We start from the raw sequence: 23,750 nt of genomic DNA, 5'->3' as shown, positions 1-23,750 counted from the left end.
TTATTTTCTGCATCTAGGCGAAAAGTGAGACGCGTAAGATCAATTTTGTGGCCAGATTTCGATTCAGCGACTTAAAATCCATAAGGGTAGCTTAACCATTTGTCGCATGCAGAGAACTATTTGTATGGACTTTTCGACCTGAAATCCCTAAACTTTTCCCTACCTTTTGAATCTACTGGAAAATTGAGACGTGTGGGAACAATTCTGAGTCTAGATTTGGAGTCAATGGTTCAAAATCCATAAGGGTAGTCTGGTCACTTGTCTCGCGTAGATAACTTTTGTTTTGTGAACCTGTGTAATTTAAGTGAGAATAATAATTCTTTTATTGGCGAATTGCTTTATATGATACAATCAGATTTAATTCAATTTACTTTTTAAAGAGTATATTCGTGGACTCTTATTTTATCTTCTTCTGACTGTTTTCCGTTCACAATGTCCATTTCTAGTTACTTTTTAAAGCTCGAAAATGACTCGAAAATTAAAACAGGTCACTGAAGGAACTTTGGTCACAAGACTTAAGTATTTGGAGAAAAATTGCAGACATTTTCAGGCTCAACATCGGGAGTTAGTGAAGGTTCGCGATCAGAATGCCACGAACATTCATTTTACTAGCAATTTTTATGCAACCACTGAAGAAGCATATCAAGTCGCGAAGGGAGCCTTCATGAACGAACTGGAAAAACTCTTAAATGACCTTGCTTTTACGTCCATGAATGATTCAGTTTCCGATAAGTCAAAGCAATTCTCAGCGTTTCTGGGACCTACTTTCAGAGCGCTTTGAAAATAAAAGGGTTCTTATCAACTCCCATTTGGCTGAGCTTTTTTCAATTCAGCCGAAGAAAGCTCAGTTTTCGAGTGTTCGGACCTTGGAAGTTTCAGATTCTACTTCAAATCAGACTAATCAGTCTTCGTCTCAACAATCTTCTAAATCTTAGTTTCAATCTCTGCAATTGCAGAGCAGCCAGTGAAGGCACCAGCATCTAAAGATCAGCTACAAAGAAGCCACAGGAAAGGAAGTACTGTTTCTGCCGCGAACTGCATTATTTAATGTCGGGTCCGCAGTTTCAAAGTCAGTATGTAGCACAAAAGAAAGATTTAGCAGGCGAATTTCCAGGACCCTTATTTAAGCTCAGAACAATCTTCTTCGATGATATCAACTACATATGTAACGCCTCATCAAGCCAAATCTACTAATGCAGTGTTGGTAATGCAGATTTCTCAGAAGAAATCACCATTGGTTCTCCTGACAAAAGCAATGGCCAATGTGACTACATCATCTGACCATACAAAGTGTGTTCGAGCATTTATCCATCAAGGCTCAAGTGAGTTCATAATCTCTGAGTCCCTTGCTCAAGGTCCCCAACTCCCTTGTACCAGAGGACCTGTTGTTCTCCTAGGATTTAAGGAAAGTAAGTCGGGAACATCTCGTGAAGATCTTCTTCGTCTTTCCGCAGTCAGGATACGTCAGTGGATAGGATTTTGTTCGCTGATATGCTCTTTCGAGCTCCGTGGCTTTGCTGACGCTTCTGAAAAGCATGCGCCGCTGTCGTTCACTTAAAGACAATTTCGCCTAAAGGAAATTGTTTTATTGCATTCATTTTTTTAAAGACAAAGGTCGCTTAGGTTCAAACAGTTCCGCTTCCTCGTCTGAAGCTATGTGTCTCAGCTTTGTTAGCTCGTCTCGTCACTCACCTTCAAACTCAACTGCATTTTAATGCTGCTCTACATTTATTGTCTGATTCTATGAATACACTTCCTTGAGTTTAAGTGTTCCTACAAGACGGATGATATACGTCGTGAATCGGGTCTCGGAAATCCAAACGATAGTTCCTTCAGCAATTTGGCATCATGTTCCGGGTGCAGATAATCCAGCTAACTGTGCTTCTCACGGGTTGTCAGCTTGCGAACTTTCACAGTTTTCACTCTGGTGGAATGGTCCTCCGAGTGAGCTTCTGCGCCGTTATTCTCCTTTGGGCAAATTACCATGAGTCACTACTTGGTGTGTTCGTTTTCGGGAAGCATTGAAATCTCATTCTATTATCATTTCTCGGACTTGAGTTGCATCAGATCTTCGAATAGCTATTTTATTCTGGATTCAACAAGAACAAAGTCGCTATTTTCTTAATGAAATCATCGCTCTAAAAACTAAAATGCAGATTTCTAAGAGTAGCACTCTAATAATATTGACTCCGTTTTTTGATGGTCAAGAAACCATGTCATTACATGTGTCAGAAACAGAAGTGATACTCAGCAGCAGCTGATGAATGACCTCTCGTCCATCCGTATTACTCCACCGGAACGAGCATTCATCAACACTAAGGATTTTTATTTTTGTCTGTTGTGCCTTCCGTTTATTTCACCTGGAGTTGGTTTCCGATTACACTGTAGAAACCTTCATAGCTGCTTATATTCGCATCACTTCTCGTCTTGGTCTTTTTCGAACGTTGTCCAGTGACGAAGAGACGAATTTTGTGGCAGCAGATCGCCGACAACAGAAAATGTTATCTAAGGCACCAGCAGAGTTTGCTTCGGTCGCTACATACTTCGCTTCGCATGGTACCCAGTGGAGATTCAAACCTCCTGAAGCACCTGACTTCGGAGGTTTATGGAAAGCTGCAGTTAAGTCGACAAAATTCCATCTTCGTCGAGTTATTGGAGACTCTACATTGATGTTTAAAGAAATGACGACTCTATTAACACAAATTGAGTATTGCCTTCATTCTTGGCCTCTCAGAGCTCATTTAGATGATCCAACAGACATTTCTGCCCTCAAACCAGGACATTTTCTCATTGGAAGTCCACTGAATGCAGTTTCAGAACCACCGCTTGTAGACGTTTTTCTAAATCGATTAACTCTCTGGCAGTTGATCCAGCAATTGCGTGATCATTTTTGGAAGCCCTGGTCAGCTGAGTATTTAAAAGAACTTCAAACTAGATCCAAGTGGACTACTACCTCGTCGTCCATACAGATTGGAGACTTACTTCTCATTCGACATGAGAACCTTCCACCTACGCAATGGCCTATGGGTCGGGGTTTACAGCTTCATCCTAGCAAGGATGGCCTACTTCTGGTTGTCACTCTCAGGACAAAGACTAGTATACTCGATCGGTCCATCGTTACACTGCGCCCTCTTCCACGTTCATCTTAAGTGCAGTGATTTTCAGCCTATTTCTTCGAGGACGAAAGCGGGCAAAATTGTATAAATTTCTATAATTTTCAGAGATAATTCTAGCCTGAGCTTTACGTATGCATCCAGAAGAACTGTTATTGAAAGTTATCAGTGAACTACTACACTTTTGGATGATATGAATTTACACGCAATTCATAATTTTTTAAAAATTCAAAGCTATTTTTCAAGAGGTTTTCGTGCTTATTTTGCGAACAGCGAAAGCTCTAACATTTTGTTTTGTAGAAAAAATATGCGCGAATAATTTTTCTATGAGAATATGTACATTAGGGTGTTCCAAAAATGCATGCCAACTTTTTTTTCATGCTAGAGGGTAACAATCCCTCCATTTTATTCCAAAACCGAAAAAAAAAATTCTCTTAACTATTTTTTTTTATTTTGAGAGGTGTCGGTTTTGTCTTGAAGTTTTCAATGCAAAATGCATGGAAAAAAATAAATTTTTTGAGTTATTAGAATAATTTTTTAGGTTTTGAAAAAATGTGACGGGAAAGTATGGGGGTCTGCAGAGAATTATTCAAGGAAGAATTTCATCTATCAGACATATGCGTTTGATACCCCTAACACACCCCTACGAGTACCTGAAAACTACCCTTAAAACCAAAATGCCAATTCTTCATGAAATTGACCTCTTGAACACTGTATTCTCATCTTGTTTTACTTAAAATTATCAATATTGGCCTATTGGAATATTTATTATCATTGGAAAATTAGTTTTTACTTATTCAAACGAATAGAATTTTTTAGAATAATTTATTTTCTTAAAAATTATTACTATTATTCTAGTGGAATATTTATTAACATTGGTTTCTAAATTTTTTATTACTTAAAATAATTTTATTTATTCAAACAATTATTCTCGAAAATTCGTTTTTTCAATATTACTATTGGTATATTGGAATATTGACTAACATTAGTTTATAAATTTTCAGTTACTTACATAAATGTAATTTGCTTAAATTTTTTTATTTAAAAATTATTAATGCTTCTTCAGTGGAATATTTATCAATATGGTTTGAGTAATTTTATTCTTAAAAAATTTTAAATAAAAATTATGACGTAAATATTACTGATAAATTAATTATTATTGAATTAATTATTAATCAACAGTTATCATTTTTAATTTTTTTAAATTGGAAACGAAATTATTAAAACAAATTCCGTTTATTTAAACAATTACACATTAATGAAACAATGTTAATAAATATTCCACTAGACTAATAGTAATAATTTTAAAGGCGAAAAATACAAATTTTCGAAAAAAATCATCCCGGAACAAATTCCATTTGTTTAAATAATTAAAAATTAATTAATTAATGAAGATAATAAATATTCCACTAGGTCAATATTAATAATTTTTAGTAAAAAAAGAACAAAATATACTGTTCAAAAGATCGATTTTATGAACAATTGACATTTTTTGTTTTAAAGGTAGTTTTCAGGTACTCGTGGGGGTGTGTTATGAGTGTCAAACCCATATGTCAGATACATAAAATTTTTTATCGATAATTCTTAATAGGCCCCCATAATTTCCCAACATATTTTTTCAAACCCTAAAAAATAATTTCAAAAACCCAAAAAAATAATTTTTCCTGATGTATTTTACATGGGAATCCTTAAGTCAAAACCGGCACCTGTTAAAATCGAGAAAAAAAATTAGAGGATTTCTTTTTTCGGATTTGAAATGAAATTGATGGGATCGTTGTCCTCTAAACAAGCATTTTTGAGCCACCCTAATGTACATTTGTGATTTAAAGTTCGAATCTTGTTTTAAAGTTGTCTAGATCCCGACGCACAGTGGGAGAAAATGTTTTTTTTTCGTTCAAAAATTCCAGAGCCTTCAATTTTCGTTCCATTTTCAATTTTTGTTTTTTAAATTAAAGTTCTTTAAGTTACAAAAAGCTTGACTCTCTGAACTTTTGTCTCTTCTACTTGTTTATTAATCATTTTTTCACTCAAATTATGGAAAAACTGAAATTTTTTACATAACAATTTTATACGCTTTAGCAAAAGATTAGGTGAACTTTATATTGTCTTAAATGAATGTTTAGGGACTCATAGAATACAAATGATTTGCTTATTAGTCCATTTATTTGTTATAAACAAATTTTATGTACAAATTAGCTAATAATCTTATTATCGGTAAAAAAATTTCTGTTTACTAAAAGTGTTTCACATTAATGTAGGAATGATATATAATTACAAGAACAACTTAAAAGTTTATAATAACCATTGTTATAAACAATTCTTATGGCAAAGTATTAAAATTTCAGATTTTTTCAAATTATAATTTCCTTCAATTGCCAGAACGACTTCAGGTATTTCTTAAAATAATAAATATTTAATAATATTTGATAAAATATAAAAACTCAAATCTTTATAAACAATTTAGATAAACAAATTCCAAATTTTGTCAATTTCACGTAGAAAAAAATCTAGTTCCTTCAAATAAATAATGTAAATATTATAAAAGATACATTTTTCAGGAATATCAATAGCGATTCTAGCGATTAAAGAAAATTATAATTTAAAAAAATCTGAAATTTTAATATTTTGCCATAAGAATTGTTTATAACAATGGTTATTATATACTTTTAAGTTGTTCTTGTAATTATATAGTATATCATTTCTACATTATTATGTAGCACTTTTCGTAAACAGAAAATTTTTTTTACCGATAATAAGACTATTTTCTAATTTGTTCATAAGATTGGTGTATAAGAAATAAATGGAATGATGGGCAAATTATTTGTATTATATGAGTCCCTAAGCATTCATTTAAAACAATATTAAGTTTAACTAATGAATTATTAAAGCGTAAAAAATTGTTTTGTAACAAATTTCAGTTTTTCTATACTTAGAGTGACAAAATTAGTAATAAACAAGTGGAAGAGACGAAAATTCTGAGTGTCAAGCTCTTTAGAATTTAATGAACTTCAATTAAAAAAAATGAAATCGGACCAAAATTGAAGGTTCTGGACATTTTTGAACGAAAAAAGTGAATTTCCTCCCAGTTTGAGATGCCGCACAGTGAAACAAGTTCGAAAATGCTAGACAATAGCACATCAATAATTTTTAGTATATGTTCCTTTAAATTTATTTATTTAAACTACTTATAACTTTAAATGTAGATAGAGAAATATATGTAGAATTGAAGTAAATCATGGACTATGAAAAGATTTTAATTGCATGAAAAGTAGTTACGTACAATCAATAGCAAAAGAGCATAATGTTTTGAAGTTGAAAAATCATATTTATGGATGGATACAAAGAAGTTATATCTTTTTCCACAAATCAAAAGTTTATCTATCATACTCGCCCCCATATTGGATTCCCCATTTTGCTTTTTGACTTTTTGACATAGAATTCGTAATCAGCGATCTCAAAAACCTTATTATCCCAATGAAAAAAAATTATTTAACTTTCTCGTCCGCCACATTTGGTTCCGCCATTTTGTTTTCAGAATTTTTGACATCGTATTCGTAATAGAAAATTCCGAAAATGTAAAAGCAGTAACATTCGGAACAGGTTATAAAAATTTTCTACTTTTGGCTGCCTTTTCGCGAGTTGGATCCACTGTGGCTCCCTTCAGCGAGAACAAGTGCTTTGCGGCTGAGAAATAAAAATTGAATTTTTGCTGTTTAGTTTAAGTTTTATAGTTTAAGGAATTATAATATGCTAACGTCGAATTCTAGGACTTTGAGCAGCACTGCTAGAACTTCAAGCAAGATCGAATATAAGTGGTTTAATATCACGTATTCCAAGCTCTGATGTTATTGGACGTAGATATTACATATCGAAATCTCCATTTGTCAGATATAATATAGGGATTTCTACAATTACAAATTTTTGCAATTACAAATAATATAGGGATTTTACAAAATTTTGTGTTAGTAAGAAAAATTCGTAATGTACTAACGTCGGCGAGTAGAATTTCCAGCAGCATTTGGTCTTGCACGAGGAATGTGCGGCGGTCCTCTTGTTGTTAGACGTTCATACAGCGCGACATCTGTAAGATAATATAGATTTTCTTTATAGATTTTTCTTAACAAACCCCAAAAAATTGCGATTGGTCTCAATTAGTGATAGCCTCAATGTAATACTAAAGTCTGTTCATATTTAAATAATCCAGGGTCAAGATTTTGATAAATTAAATATATTTTGAGAATCAAGGCGACTTGCATTATATATTTTTCAAATATTATGTTATTTTGGACTCTTTTTGTTCATTTACGACTCTGCAAAAATTAGTTACTTTAAACGTAGCTTGGAGGTTTCATTTGATCAAAAGTTAGTATATTATCGGAAAACAGTACAACTATAAGAATCTTCATTAAGCGCCTTGAGGCTCTTTGGCCAGCTGTCGCCGAAGAGTCAAGGACTTTGGTTCTCCCATAGGTAGGCTTTCGACGAACTCGAATGTTTCTCCCTTCCTTCGAGACTCTGGGTTCACAAAGAATGTAAAGCACTTTCCAAAAGAATAACTTATTGCCGTTTAAACCCATAGAAATTACTTAAAAATGGAAAAGTTTTCCTCTTGATTCTCAAGAGGATTTAAACATGATATGGGAAATTTTGATATTCAACCCTTGAAATTTAAGTTACTGGGAAGAGGCCGTGATTTCGTGAAAAATACGGCATCTTTCCCACTAAACCTTGTCAATTTCCGAGAGCCTGAAAGCGCTATGGGAATTTATCATAGGCTAAGAGAAGCCTTATTTTTCATTGAGTAGATATAATTTCCATGTGAGCAATTGTCGCGAAAATAAGCTGTTCTTGTCAAAAAAAATCGTCGCCTCTATTCTAAGTTAACGAATAATACATTTCTTAAAAATAATGCAGTAAAATAAGTACTCTTCTCACTATAGGAGGTATTGTTTCTTAATTTCTAGATCTTAAGTAGGAAAAATGGTGATCCTGAGATGAAGGATTGCCATTTCATTTTTTTCATTCAATTATGATCATTATCTCACCAATATCTCGTAATTATATTTTAGTCATGTCTAATTTGTAGAACAGAAATCGCTATTCAACACTTTATTCCTATTGTCGATTCCCTGGCATTCTGTTCGGTGTCAAGAAGGGCTACTGAAAGTTTTAACATTTTCGATGCGTAGTACTATAAAAAATGTGCGCCATTCTGCGCATTTTCATATACTAGTGCAGCAGCAGCGAAAAAGAAATAAAATTATTTTTCCCAAAGAAATAGTAAGATTCTGAATTTATACTTGAAATAAAAAACCCTCAGACGCTAATATTAGAATAACATATTATAAAAAGAATCAGTGCAAACCATTTAATTCTAAATTTTAAAAAATGCATCCACTTCCGATGTCTTTTAAAAGAACTTTACGCAAACGTGGTTGACCCTGCTGAAAATGAATTCTTAAAATTTCTGTAGGATATTTAGGGATTTATTGACATTTTAAACTATTGAGCAACAATTTTGTCTGCTATTGGCGATAATCAATTGACCATTTTATTACTTTTAAGAAACATACTTTTAGCGCTCAATAAAATGCGAGAAACACTTGACATATACTTTAATATATTATTTTGGTTATATTCATCCAGAAATATCCATTATGTACTTTTTTTTAAAAAAATTTTTGCGTTATCAGACCCGTCACTTCGATTTTTCATAACTTTCGACACCAAGTTCAAAACCGGAGACACTAAAAACCTCTTTATACCGCCCGTAAGAAAAATATGAAAAATTTAACAACTATGGCAGCAATATTGGCACCGTTATTTTTTATTTTTTTACTTTTAATATTAAGTTTCAAATCGGCGACGCCAAAACTCACCTTATTTCAAATTTCAGAAAAAGCATTCAAACTTAAGAATATTGTTCGCCACATGGAATCCTTTATTTAAATTCGTACACTTTGTGGCCACTGGAGCAACAGTAACCCATGTCACAGGCCTTTTGAAATTAACATGAGGTTTTGTATAGAAAAAGCTCGATTTAAACAAATTTTTGAAAGTACTTTTTAATAAATTTATGTGAATCCGATAGTAGTCACCTTTTAAGGAATGTACAAGGAATAAATTTCACCCAAAAACTCGGGTAGACCCGGTTATGTATCAGAGCCAAGGACTAAGTCAAGTGACTGATGATTTTAGGATGTTATAGGTTAATTTAATACGATATTTGAAACCTTCTACGATGATGCTGTAAGTTTACAATAACGATAGGCCGCGAGCGTTGAGGATGAAAACAGTCACCTCTGGATGTTTTTTGTAGAGCTACCATCTACCACTCCACATGTTTTTAGGCGCTTTCCTACTGACGGTCGAAAAAGTTTCTTACAATTGAGACAGGTGCTTTAACCCGTTATACATATGGATCTTGTTTGTATACGTTGACTGCAAATTTCAGTGAAGTGGACAAGCCATGTCAATGATGTAAACTTTTCCACCTTTTCTTTGGTCGCATCAAGATGTCAGGCAGATTGGCTCGGATATAATGATCCGTTTGGATAATAAAATCCCAATATAAGATGTAATTTTCGTGTTATAAAATGAACATTGAAATGTATCTATATAAAGGCATCCATTCTGTTAAAAGACCTAGGTTTAGGGAAAGTTTTTGATGTATAAGGCTTGCTACATCATTATGTCTGTGCGTATATAACTGCTTTGTGACATCGATCACTTGCTGCAGTTTCTGGGTTGAACTAGCGTACAGCTTTAAGTTATCCATGTACAAAAGATGAGTCGCTTGATGACCATCCTCATTACTATTAGTTCTGAACCCATGAGACATGCTGTTTAGTGTTTTTCCTAATAGGTTTAATGCTACACCGAACCACAGTGCACTGACGGAGTCTCCCTGAAATATACTCGTCGTAATGCGTATTGATCTAGTTATCCCTGACTGCCCATGATCAAAATACTTTATTCTTATACCTCAGACCCTCGTCACATCATTCAGAACGTCAATAATAGTGGGCAGATTTTGTAAAGTTTTAAGACTTTAAACAAATAGTCATGCAGCATGGAAGAAAACATTTGCTTGTAGTGAATGTATGCCATGTGTAAGTTCCTTTGTTGCTTACGAGTTTGAGTTATAGCAATAGCATCTATAGTAACTAGATCTTTACAGCCTCGCGAGTTTTACAACATCCTTTTTGTTTCTTTGTAAGGATCTCATTCTTGTCGCAATGAGAATATACGTTATTAGCAATTATAGCTATAAGGCATTTATATATTGTTGGAATACGGTTTATCGGTCATAATTCAAATAGATTTTGAGCGTCTGGTTTCTTATGTAACATATACGCAGTAACCTAAAGCACAAGGCCTGGCATCAGATTTGGGAGCTAAATGATTTTCTGGAAACACCTTGCCAACGCATGATACGCACTCGCGAGGTATTATCACCAGAAGTTGTGCGCCATGTCAAGACTTGGATTTTTCCAGTTACTTTGCCTTTTTAGGATCGCTGAAGCATCTAAAGCTGTGATGTTTGTCAGCTGCATTTCAGAACTCTTGCTTGCCCTTGATTTATCCAGGTTGAATCACTAAGTGTCCAAATTGCATCTTCTTATTTTTCCGCAAATACACGACCAGTAGTTAGTCATTTCTTCTAATTTAGGGACTCAGATGTCTTGCTGGTTATTTCGCCTTACACTGAGTTCACGATAGAACCTTCTTTCATCTGGCTGAATGTTTCGATTTTGTTCCCTTCGTGCACTATTTTTCTTGTACCGACGCAGTGTGGAAGTAAGAACAACAAATCAGTATACAAGAGTGTGCTCCTCTAATGCAGTTTGTGTTTTTTAAATACGTAGGTAAAACCTAGCTTTTTAGATGTTCTATTAGTGCATGAACATCATTTGTGATATTCATTTTGGACAGAGAATTTCTTAGAGTTGGCTATACATATCTGAACTGTAGTAAAGCATGATAAAAATTTCTTTCAAGGTGCTGTAGTTTTTCTGGCGTTTCACCATCCACATTATTATTATTAATATCCGAATGTGGTTCTAATGGATCCGGTACATAATGCTCTAGGGATTTCAGTTTCAATCAAGCCTTGGTTCACACATCTTCCCAGGGGAGCTTATTAATAAGAAGCTGCTGTTCCAGTTTCATTTTGATAGCAGCTATTTTAGCAGCCGAAAGTAATCTGTTTACAGATATTGAGCATTTTTGATATGCCAGATCCTGCTCATTTATTTTTGTAGTTTGCTCTGGGTATTTAAGTAAGAAGAGTCTATGATATTCCCTCCTCACGCTTCGCCCACATTTCTCTGCCAAAAAATGGAGGCGCATAATATCTCTGTTCATATGGTATGTCCATTTTCGTCGCTTTCTTGGTTGCTGAACCTATGCTTCTGTCTTTGGCTGTATAAGGCCAGCCACCTCTGTAGGTTGTGGTGGTGTTAAATCGTCAACAGGTTAAGGAAGAACATCAATTGCCCCTTGTTGACCGTGTGACGCTGCTACCTCCAAATTATGTTCTTTTCTGTCGTTTTTACATGCCAAATCAAACGGTCGTTTAATCTCCAGTGCTCGGTCTTCTATGATGTTTTGATTAGCCCTGATGCCCTCCAACTTAGCAATAAGATTTCTTAGTGCAAATTTCTGTATGTTAGGATACTTTGCAGTAAATTTTGTTCTTAAATTGTATCTTTTTTTTATTTTGGTTTCAAACTTCGTACTTTCGTAATATCGACGCACCAATTCCTCTTTTATTGGTTTTTCCCACTCAATTCTGTCCCACGTTATTTCTTTCGGCGCGGTTATGGAATTTTTAGATTGATCTAGAATTGTCGTTTTATTTATTTGAATACCACGTTCGATCCGTGTAAAAAGTATTAAATAGCCAACTCAATTCACCAAAAATAATTGATCGTCGGTTATGAAATGAAATTTTAATTTTTTTTAAATGGTCAAAAGTTTTTTTAAGTTCAAAACATTATTATGTACTCACTTTCTTCAGGATTGTCCGTTATGATGCCCCTACGCCGCATCTCAATCTCTAAATTCTCCAATATCTCCGCCCGATTTGCTGTTTGGGAGACTCGTCGTGTACCTGTAAAATTAAATATGGGGTTTTTTATTCGACAATTGACCTCGTTTAATGAGCGGGATCATCTGTGTTTTTTGTTAGTTCTCATTTTTAAGTATTTATAAAAATTTTGGATTATTTAGAATAAATCTGAATTTTAATAATCAATTTGATTAGTATATAAATTCTTTTTGCCTTTTGTCCGATTCGTCTAATTTCCTCTACTTCTTATGTTCAAATAATTATGTTTTTTAAAGAAAAATCAAGAGTGGTTGATATGCCCTTAAAGTGTGACTATTCTTGTTTTGAAATTCATATTTTATTTTTTAATTGGTCACATTGTTAGAAACTACGTTACTTTTTATGAAAAACGTTAATTTTGCGTAATTTTTAGGTCTTTTTCATGTATAAGAAATTATTTAACATGTATCGAAAAATTAACAGAATATTATTATTAATATTATTTTCCACATTCAAAAACGAAAAATTTTCTACCTTAAAATTGTTATACTACAAATAGAAAGCATTTTGATACGGTACAAGTTTGGGGTAGTGTACAACCCCGGTGGACGGTTAGAGGATGAGCCAGCGACGTGGATCCTTCTAGGGTTAAACGTGGTAGAAAATGTTTAAGAAGCAAATTTAAAGAAGGTAAAAGAAGTCATAAATTAATTGTGATTACACTTTTTTCGTACGATTTACATAAAATATTGATCTATGTAGGAATTCCTACCAATTGGCCATTTCCTGAAGGTGTGGTTCAATACAAATTTGCACCATTTTGCTCTTTTCCATTTGCTATTGTAAAATTTATAATTAAAATTTAAAACTCTTCAATGTCAATATTGCAGTAAAATAAAGAAAACTTATTGCAGATAATAAATTGATGTCTAAATTAAAATATATATATATACTGAAAAAAAATTTTCACCGAAATTTTGAATTAAAATTTATAGTGCTTAGTAATTTAACTAAAAAACTCTCATGAAGAAATGTCATATTGCGTAATATTCGTATTATGCGCAAGAATCTTATGTCAATCGCGTAAATTTTACTTTTATCTTTTTCATGATAGGTCCATTCCTCGCTACCATATAGAACAGTCCGTACGAAATTAGAGAATCATGCATTGCCATACTAGATTTATTTGATATATTTGTACTTCTGAAAAAGGACCCTGCTCTACCAATAACCTTCTTACCTTCGTGTGTGCGTCTACCTAACTTCTCATTTGTCTTTCCATCCCTAGAGAATAAGCTCCAAAGTTATACGAATTTATCAACTGGTTCAATTCTCTCACTATTTAATACAATTTTTCGAAAACCACACCTTCTTTGTCGAAAAATGTCACTCAATTTTCCATTTACCCTTGCAATCGCCTTTCCACCCGTATATATTGGTTTTATAGCTTGTAGGAACCATCCATTGAGCCTTTACTGTTTCAAGAGTTCCCATTGTTTACTTCTTGTGAACAAGTTTTTCTTGGTTAACAAATGCACAAAAACTTTTCTTCCTACTCTCGAAATTTTTTCTTTTACCTGCCTTAATGCCATGTGACGAGTGTGTCATGTGACCAGATACCTACCTTATCGCCACTTTTTTTTAATTCCCAACTTATTTTCACATGAAGCGCCATCAAGTTGAAATTTTTTGATAATAAATCGGAAGCACTAAGAAAGGTGGCTCTCGTCTTAAACTTGTATACTTATGAAGAAAGTTCCTTTTTGAATAAATTTTTTTTTGCTGTTTTCATAATTATTAAACTTTAGGACCAGACCCACCTTACTTAGTGGTTCCGATTTTTGTATCCCAAATTTTTAACTCGATGTGGCGTTTCGTGTGAAACTCTCTTCATATGGCCTTAAGCTAAATATTTGATCCCTTCATAATCTTCCTGGCATAAACCCACTTTGTACTTTCCAAATCTTTTCTTCTGTTATTTTCATTACCTTACGAATAACTATTTTTGAGTATATTTTACTCACGGTACTTAATAAGCTAATAAAGCCGAGTCAAATTACCTTTAAACTTGGACTCACCGACCCTGAAAACATATAACCGCTTTGCTTTCTGGGTGTTTCCATAAATGTTCCAACTCTTATCATTTTTTTTAGGTTAGGAACAAAATGCGGCCTGACCGAGTCAAACCAACCCCGGATTCAGATTCAGCGACCCCAAACACGTATAAAATGTTTATCTCGTCTGGCGGACAGGACCAAAAATATTGTGAATTCACAGTGATTCATGTAACTCAATTTCAAAATTAATGTTAGGGCCAGTACTGCAGAAATTCCCGCAATTCCAACAAGCTGCAAAAGATTTAGATATACAGCAAATTACGTAATACTAGACGCAATTGCCTTTAGAGGTTTTAAATAAAAACCGAAATGTTGGTAGGTGTTTGAAAATGTTATTTTTTATCGTAATTAAAAGTATATATCCACCAGGAAAAACAACAAAGAGGGGAAGGGCATTTAGAGGTTTCTTTCTTTTTCTTCCTTATTTTTTTATTTTTTTGTTTTTGTTTTTTTACTTTTGATTTAAAAAGATGTATTCAACAGTATGATATCAAAAGTTTATCTTTGGGCTCTAGGTTTTTTCTCACTCTCTTGTATGCAATAAGAAAACTATATACTGGTGGCAAAGCGAGTGCAAGGTTTCAAGGGAAACTAAGTTACCAGTTCGATATTAGACAATGTGTCAGGCTAGCATGTGGTATGTCCTCATAAATATTTATTATATTCATGAACAAGAATAAAAGAATGGTCCTCTTCGAAAAAGAAGGTGTGGATCTCGAGACACAGAGGGTACGTGGATGAGCGTTAGCAAATATTAATGTTACGTCAGAATCAGTCGAAAACTTGCGAAGGATGTTAAACAAACGGAATACACGTATGAGGAGCAGGAGTCTCAAAATTAACGTAAGTGACACAAAAATTATGTCTTTTGAAAGAAAGAGTGACAAAACAATGTGCAAAATTATCTCTTCTTTTCGTCACTAGTCACACCCACTCCAGGGTGCGAATAGTTGGGACCCTAAATTGATCTTTCCTTGCGACATAGTCCTTAGTTCTCTGCAGAACTATCTCCGCGGTGGACGTGTATTTGTTTACGTATGTGTATAACTGTGAAACCCAAAAAGAAAAGGTTTTCTTTAGAAATAAGGCCCTTCGAATTTTGGAATAGACGGCTTTCTTTGAAAGAAATAGTGAAATGTTCTATTTATTTTCAATAGAATAATTAGTGATCATTAACTGTACGGTAATATTTTCCCTGGTTGTTATGGAATAACACGTGCTGAGGCGGAATGTAGTAAGATCTACAGTGATTTCGTGGGTGAAAGCCCTAGGAAAGGTGAGACTTAACCCAACCAAGTTGGCAACGAGAGTTTCGTAAAGCTTACATGCGATTCAGAACTTTGCAGCCTGTCAATGCCTCAATTTTTATTCTATGTTATAAAAATAGATAAAGATCAAAACAAAACGCTTAAATGACTGAAAATTCCGAAAAAAGTTCGTAAAAGCAATTCTTAAATATCCTCAACAATCCTTCATAAATATTAAATAAAGAAAAACTGAAATGCGTCAAGCAAATAAAAAGTATAGCTGGGAAAGAGGATCAACTCATAAAGGTAGACAATGATGATCCTCGCGAGGGATATTCCGGGAGCTAAGAAGGTTCGCTGAAAAGTCCGATAATGGTTTGCATGAAACGGAATGAAAGAATTCAAGTTCTTTTATCCGGTAGGTAAGCTGCAAGAGACTGAAAGTGACACAGGGGACTTTCCCTTAAGATCCATCAAGTCTCCGAGTACAGTATTTTAGGATTTGTACCTTTGAAACGTTACGCAAGGCGTGGCCCTCAAGAATTCAGGTCCCCTGACTCTAGTATTTCAGGGCATACAGAATTTAGATACTACGCAGGAAGTACCCCCAAGGAATGTGGGTCCCTTCAATCCTATTCGTCAGTCCGCGGAGGCATCTCGTAGGGTAAAGTAGGGTGGAAAGTCCCGCGGGCGAAAAGTTCCGCATATTATAAAATGTGGAAATTTAAGTTCTTATACATGTTCTTATGCAAAAACCAAGGAAATAATTAATTCAGTTTAGACGCAGTGTTATCAAATGTAAACTTTGGCCACTTTTGACCCATCCCTACATATTGTTTTTGTTGATGTTATCTAGTGTGGTACGTTTTTCCGTAGCAATTTTAACCTATTACTCAGTACGTACCGGTTTCAGGTTTTTTATCCAAATGGGAATACCAGCCCAGGAGATCTTTTTGATTTCATTTTATATGAAAAAATTGTAGATCGTGACAAGCGATCAATCCGACATGTTTCAATTAACATTTATAAAGATCTTTACCATGCACTGAATATAAATTTCGTTTCCGGTACTGGTGTTGGGTTGTCAAATTACCTCTTCAAGATGAGGAGAAATCGGTGATAAGGCGTTATATCATGAACCTCAGAAATGATATTGGGATTCAAGTTGGACATTTGAAACCAAATCCTATCAATAAGGTGCAAGAAGAAGCTCTTGAAGCTGAGTTACGGCTTCGAAAGAAATCTAAAATTAGAGTCCAGAACACTCACCGTGCCCCTCAACGTACATCACTGCCTACACAGACAGCACCTCGCTACAGGATGTCGAACCAACAGTCCAATCCGCCCAACCAAAATAAGTAAAATATGCTCATTGCACAGAGAATGCAGCTACAATGCAATCACTTCAAAATGCTTGGAGAAAACGAAGCTCATTTCATTTCAAAATCCAATAAGGTTCCATATTTGCAAGAAGTTAGAATATGAAAAGCCCGCGTCAAGAGCGGACGTTCAGGCTAAAAAATGTTCCCCCCAGCGTCACATAAAATAATTCACAATGCACTGAGCGGATTAATCGGGAAGGTTCGATTTGCAAATTTTGTTAACATTTTGGTAAATGGGTTCACTAGGGAGGAACAAAATGAGAATTTAGTATTGTTTTTTTAACGAATTCGATAAACTGGTTTTAAGCTACAGCCGGATGAGTGCGAATACTTACGGCCTGAGCTAGAATACTTGCGACATATAATTACAAATGATATTGAGAGATTGAATGAGTTTATTATTTTATTGATTCTTATCAATACATTCTGAGATAGAAATCTGCGCATATGTCAATCTTGTTAAAAAGCTGTTCGTTTATAAAAATAATGATTTTTTAAACAAAATACATAAATTTTGAACCAAAAACACGAATTTTGAATTAATGTGAAGAATCCTGATTGAAAAAATGACATAATAACAAATTGTTAAATATTGTAATATAATAAAGATATCCTGTGAGTTTCGTACTCGCTAAACTATTCCTTGTTGTAGAAAAAATTACTTTTTGTAAAGCAACGTTTTTTTAATATGACTTTGAAACTATTCACAAGAAAGTGATATATAACAATTCTAGTGACCCCTTTGTATATCTTAATGAGTTGGCTGTTTTATGAGGACCTTTTTTCTCAGAAAGAAGAATTATTTCAAGCGACAGTGCTTGTAAAAATTGTTACCACCGAATTATTTGTAAGTTTCGCGTGTGTTTATATCAGGCAATTACGCCTTTTCAAAACTCATCAAGTATCAAAGAAAGTTCCCGAGAAAACTAAGTTTGATAAAAGAGAAAACAGGTGATACATGCATTCAAGGAATCAAGGACAAGCAAGCTTTTAAAACTTTATAATTAATCATTGCCGTTAGAATATTATGTGATCACGTAGATTGTACCAGACAAAGCCTAAATAAAAGCAATGTAATTTCAGTTAAGGAAAATAATGAAAGAATTATAAAAGTGAAAAGATATTTAAAGCGAAGTATTTGTAAAATGTTTAACCGATTTTGATAAAAAAAAACTCTAAACGTAAGAATTGGAATGACAAAATTTTACTCTGCGGCCAAAATGGGTTCAAATTAACTCTTTCAAAGAGGAATGTCTTTCTCTTTATTGAGCCAATGTTCAGCTATTAGTTTTTGAATTAAAAAATCAGAGAAGGGATTGAGCGAATATCAAAGATATGCGGGATGAAACCTCCAGACGGAACTGCTTCAGATGATATTACTTTTGCGAGTTAAAACAAATGTGACTTTAAAAAGAAAGAGAACTCTATTGACAGTTTTTTCAATAAGTTAGCAACCTGGATAGAAAAAATAACTGTGCAAATATATGTGCAAAATATTCAAAGAGGAGAAAGATGGCCCTGAGGGTAATCCCAATCATTAACAATGCAATGTGACACATGATGTGTATACATCGCAAATACCTCCAGACATCCATGGAAAGAAGTGATAGTGTATTCGAAGTCAATAAAACAAAAAATTTGATATGAAAGTGTTAGTTATAATGTAGACAATTATAGATTTTAGACAAATAAAATAAGAGGTACCAGTCACGTGATGAAAATGTTTTGTAAAAGCCGAAGGAGCTTCAGCAAAAGAAAATTCATAATTACTAAAATACATCTGCGGATACTGTGACTTTTAATTTTAGAACGTTTGTGCACAAATGTGAGGGAGAAATTTTAAGTGATAAATAATAATTAGTAGGAAACAGAAAAGGGTTCATGATACGCTATTTTTTCTAAGTATTTAGAATACTTTTCAGTATTATTTGAATGACTATTATTCATAAAATATAAATATAACTGATGTTACAAAAAAGTGACAACAACTGACTTGATGACTTGAACGCAAACACTTTTTTTCTTAACTTAGATAACATCACGTGGGCACCGAAAAAATGACAATTTTTATGATTATGCCCATATATAGTAAGAATTCCTATATTAATGTATATTCTAATTTATTACCACATCAGAAGTTGCATGATTTGCAACATAGGGACAAGAGCCTTCCTAACAATGAGGATGAAGTAAGCGTAGAGTTGGACGAGAATGGTATTTTTTAAAAATATTTTTCACACTTCAAAACATCATGTTTTAACTAGCTATACACTTTTTTCTTAATTTTCATTTCTGAAACTAAAATACGTATGGTTGCAGATGAAGCGGTTTCTTCTTGAATTGCAAATTATCCACTTCAAACATCTACAAGCATTTTAGAAATATTTAGAGAAAGACAGCCGATAAAAGCTGCAAAGAAGCTAATCTCTAGAAATCACCATGCATTTCAGAAGTACCTATGAAAAGAAGGTCGCCAGAAGACGCAGAAAGAATACTTCGAAAATCAACATGCATTTTAGAAGTATTAGGCCTACACATTAATTCGGTGTGCCCTGCGGACTTCAAAAATTTATAAGACACTTACATTGGAAAAAGCAGTTATAGCAACCGAAATTATTTTCTCAGCCTTAAGAAAAGGTTCGGTGATACGTAAAACTTGTCAAAAGTGATAAAAAGTGATTTCAGAGATTTAGATATGCTGATTTTCCAAATGAAATGCTAGAAGCATGCAGGGTCTCCAATGGTCAATGTCGAAAGACATTGTCTTCACAAATTGTACAAGCCCAACGAAAAATGTTCTCAGTCTTGGATGCCAATATGATATTCCTATATATTTTTTACCGTTGAAAACGAACATGCAACCTGCTTAACCCCTGCACGTCAGAATTTGGCATAACCTCAAAACACCCAATAAACCACTGAATCCGCAGAAATTATTTACCTTGTACAATTTTGACCTTCCGCCCTTTAATATGGAAACCCTATAACCTCATGGCTTTGTGATCTCCTTACCTCGTATTTATGAAATCTCATAACCTCAAAATCCCTGAACCTAATTCAAAGTCGAAGTAAAATAGGCCCCGCGGACCAAACAAACATGATCGGTGACGACCGTCACCCACTGAGAATGTCTTGACCCGGTTACGGGACGGGAATGGGGCTGCTGTGAGCTTGCTCTGCCGAGGTGTAATTTGCAGTCGCTCATCAGGAATCCAGCCCCTTCGGGTCCAGATCAGGAAGTGCGTGGTGGCTGCAGAGATCGGAATCTGCAGTGCTCCGGGCGAGTCCGGTCCGTCCGTGCATTGCGGGACCGGTTAATGAAGACTGTGCCCCAGAGAACTGGCGTAGGACTTTGGTCATGGTCACGCACATAAAAGTAAACAAAGAGGAAAATGAGGTGAAGTCAGGCGCAAGCCTTATGTTATTTGAAAAATTCCATTAGTGTAAAAAGCTCGAATTTGACGGAAGAAATAACGACTATTAGGTCTAGGCGCCTAGCCACAATAACCATAGCCACACGTACTAGCTGTTTAGCTCCTGAAAACAAGTGAGACACAACTCCAGGATCTTCCAACAAGAGAAAGAGTAAGACAGCGGGTACACCAAGTCAGGTGGGGATCCGAGATTTGGACATGTCTACCGAACCTGAGACAGTAAATGCAACACTTAAAGCTTTCTTTGGTGAAGAATATAATAATAAAACTAAAATGAACATGACGAAAGCTGCTAGGGGAAACTTTATATCCAATGCCGTTCTATATGAGACAGCAGCGAATAAGTTAGATAAAACAGGTCATATCAAAGTAGGATGGGTGAATTGCCGAGACCGTATTAAATTACAGGTGCTGCGATGCTATCGATGTCATGGCTTTGGACACATCAAATCGGCATGTGGGGAACCCGACCGTAGGAACCTTTGCTGGCAGTGTAGCCAAGACGGCCACAAAGAACCTGATTGCTCAGGAAGACCAAAATGCATCCTGTGTTCAAACAGGACAGATTAAGTCTCGGCTGACCATGTGTCTGGCTCCTGTAGGTGTAATTGCTTCAGGGAGGCTGAGCGAACCCTTAAATGAAAAATAAGCCAATTTCCGAAAGAAGCTGGATGAGATTAGCAACATGGTCCGAAACTTAGATGGTGAGGTTATTTGTGCTGGAGAATTTAATGCCAAGTCCACAGAATGGAGCATGAATATGTCTGACCCTCGTGGAAAGGAGTTGACTGAAATAGCGGCTAGCCTAGATCTCATAGTGCTGAACACCGGAAATTCAACAACCTTTAGAAGGATAGGCTATCGGGAGAAAATAATAATCGATATCACCCAAGCAACATCACAACTAGCCAGTAGAGCCAAAGAGTGGAAGGTCCTAGAGGATTTTACCGCCAGTGACCAACAGTACATCGAGTTCAAGTTAGGCGATGATGTCAAAAGTATAACTACGCAACCCAGAAGGAAGGGAGCAAGAAGGAAATCGCCGAATTTTGTGGCAAAAAACGCCAGGCACAAACTACCTAAAAAGAGGCTTACCCTAGATATTAAACAGAGCAAGGTCCAGAAATGGAAGGAAATTTCTGCAGCCGTGAATAATGATATTTGGGGCCGTGCTTACCAAATTCTTATGGGTAAGTTGTACATGAAATCACCTGAAGGTCCTAAGGACCCCGCATCTATGGAGAAAATCGTACACAAACTCATGCCGTCGGGTAGGGGTGCTCAGCCGCAGATAAAAGGTTCAAAACATGGTCCTTTTTGATAAATGGAAGGGCCCCCAATGACACTAACATCTTACAGGCCACTGTGTATGATGGATATTACTGGTAAGGTGGTCTTGCCTCAAGGCAGCATGGATTTCGCAAAAGCAGATCGACAATGGGAGCGACTTCCAACATTCAGCAGGAAGTGGCATAAGCCTGGAGCGAAAACCACGATTCTGAAAGGTTGTAGTGCTGATCACGTTTAACGTTAAAAACGCTTTCAAAACTCTTCGATGGACGTACATGATGGAAGCTCTGCAGAACAAATTCGGATTGCCACACTATCTGGGCAGAGTTATCTCAGATAATTTAAGCGAAAGAAAACTCCAGTTTGAAAGAACGGAAGGGAAAAGGCTGAAAAAAGTGACAGCAGGCGTCACCAAAGTTTCAGTACATACACCGGACCTCTGGAACGTAGTTGACGACGGAGTACTAAAGATCAAGCTACTGGAGGGTTTCAAGATTATTGGCTTTGCGCATGACCTCGCAGCAACAATCAGAACCTCACGTTCTGGTTTCAACTATGCAAGGCGGCGGATAAAGCAGACACTCTGGTAGGCATGCTCTCCAGACTGATGCCTAACGTCGCAGGCCCACGAAGCAGCAAAAGAAGAACACTTATGGTAGTCACTCACTCCATTATGCTCTACGGAACACAGGTGTGGGCTGACGCTATGGAGATCGAAAAGTACAGCAGCAAATTAGCCGCGGATCAGAGGAAAGGAGCCTATAACATTATTACTCTTCGCTAACCAGGGATTAACTTTGTGTTTATTTATATTCTTAGTTTGATTACTTAAGGTAATTACACAAGTATTAAAAATAATCAAATAGTATTCTCCTCCAATATTAAACGAAAAGAAACTAAAAATCCCTTCGCACAAAGAGGTCTTTATCGTACGATAAATTTCAAAGTCATTACGAATTCTATTCTGGCTCCATTTTTACAACAATTCAAAGTAAAATGCCCATATAAATTTCAATATATAACGCAACCATGCATAGCGAGGTTTCTCTATCGTAAGATAAAGTGAAAACTCGTTCGAATAAAAGATGCGCACACTATCCGAATTCTGATGGATTTGGATAGTTTAGTGAACGGAAGTTTGTGATTCGAGTAGGAGAATCTTTAGCGGATAGTGTCCTTTTTCAAAACGCTTATTCTATTAGAATGCTGCGTTCAATGACATGTGGATGAGTAAACCAGGGGAGATTCCCTCCTCGTAAATCCTGGAGTAAGAAGTCCGTAGATTTATTATTTAATTCCAATTATGAAAATAGTGCGGGCTGTCTCAAGACTTGCGAGAAAGATGCGCATATCGCACAGTATCTGAAGCGACCATTTTTGTTCTAATTAGTATAATCCCCATAGACCTTCTGGCAAAGGCAGCTGTCCGCGAGAAAAACCTTACTCTATCAGCTTGGGCAAAGAGGTAAAAGCTCGAGACTAATGATAGGTGGGCTGCCAGGTTCATATAAGATCCTGTGCAATTGAAAAACAGAGACCACAGTGAATCGTCCTTTCACCTGACACAACTGTTAACCGGTCATTTGCATTTTAATGGGTACCTGTACAAAATTCACGTAAAGTAGAGCCCAAACTGCGATTACTGTTCGAATAAAGTGGACAGTGTTGAACACACCTTCTTTGAGTGCAGCTGATAGGAAAGCAGAAAAACGCTACTCGAGAACAAACTGGGAGAGCCTCTATTCTGTGGCCTATTCTGTGGCCGAAAGCCAAAAGCTCGTAGTGTTAATTATATAACACAACTGAGGTTGAAGCGTGCCACACTACTAATTTTTTTACAGAAGGAAAAGTGATGACGTGTCAGGCACGGAGACCACCGAGTTGATGAAGCCTCCCAGTCGACAAAGATGAAACAGCATGAAGTTGAAGCTCGGCGTAGTAGCCTTAACTCCATGTTCCTGAAGTAATGCGGAAGCGGATTCTGGGAGCATGGGGTGGCAGGAAAAGGAATTAGGTTTTAGTGGATAGATGGCGCTTGCGGTAAGTTCCACTCTCACCTTCGTTCCTTGTGGTTTATGCGTATATATGTGCATCTCACGTGTATGTATTTTTTGT

The 23,750-nt window shown here is 35.5% G+C and overlaps 2 protein-coding genes across 2 annotated transcripts in view; one reads left to right on the top strand and one right to left on the bottom strand.

Moving 5' to 3' along the window:
- Window positions 1-2,264: 2,264 nt before the first annotated feature.
- Window positions 2,265-3,149, top strand: LOC117177747. The gene has a single exon (XM_033368652.1). It carries the CDS (start codon window positions 2,265-2,267, stop codon window positions 3,147-3,149), a length of 885 nt encoding a protein of 294 aa, XP_033224543.1.
- Window positions 3,150-7,099: 3,950 nt separating this feature from the next.
- Window positions 7,100-23,750, bottom strand: part of LOC117177740 — a 32,970-nt gene continuing 16,319 nt past the window's right edge. The window contains exons 3-4 of the mRNA XM_033368644.1: window positions 12,127-12,228; window positions 7,100-7,194 (exon numbers count right to left, since the gene is read on the bottom strand). Coding sequence (XP_033224535.1) covers window positions 7,100-7,194; window positions 12,127-12,228 — 197 coding nt within the window. The remainder of the gene's footprint in view (window positions 7,195-12,126; window positions 12,229-23,750) is intronic.

The sequence above is a fragment of the Belonocnema kinseyi genome, chromosome 1, assembly GCF_010883055.1.
Source record: "Belonocnema kinseyi isolate 2016_QV_RU_SX_M_011 chromosome 1, B_treatae_v1, whole genome shotgun sequence".
Taxonomy (NCBI): domain Eukaryota; kingdom Metazoa; phylum Arthropoda; class Insecta; order Hymenoptera; family Cynipidae; genus Belonocnema; species Belonocnema kinseyi.
This window is presented reverse-complemented; position numbering and strand designations above follow the sequence as displayed.

What these genes read in the sequence shown, in the direction of transcription:
- LOC117177747 (XM_033368652.1), top strand. Translation starts at nt 2,265, where the DNA reads ATGACCTCTCGTCCATCCGTATTACTCCACCGGAACGAGCATTCATCA.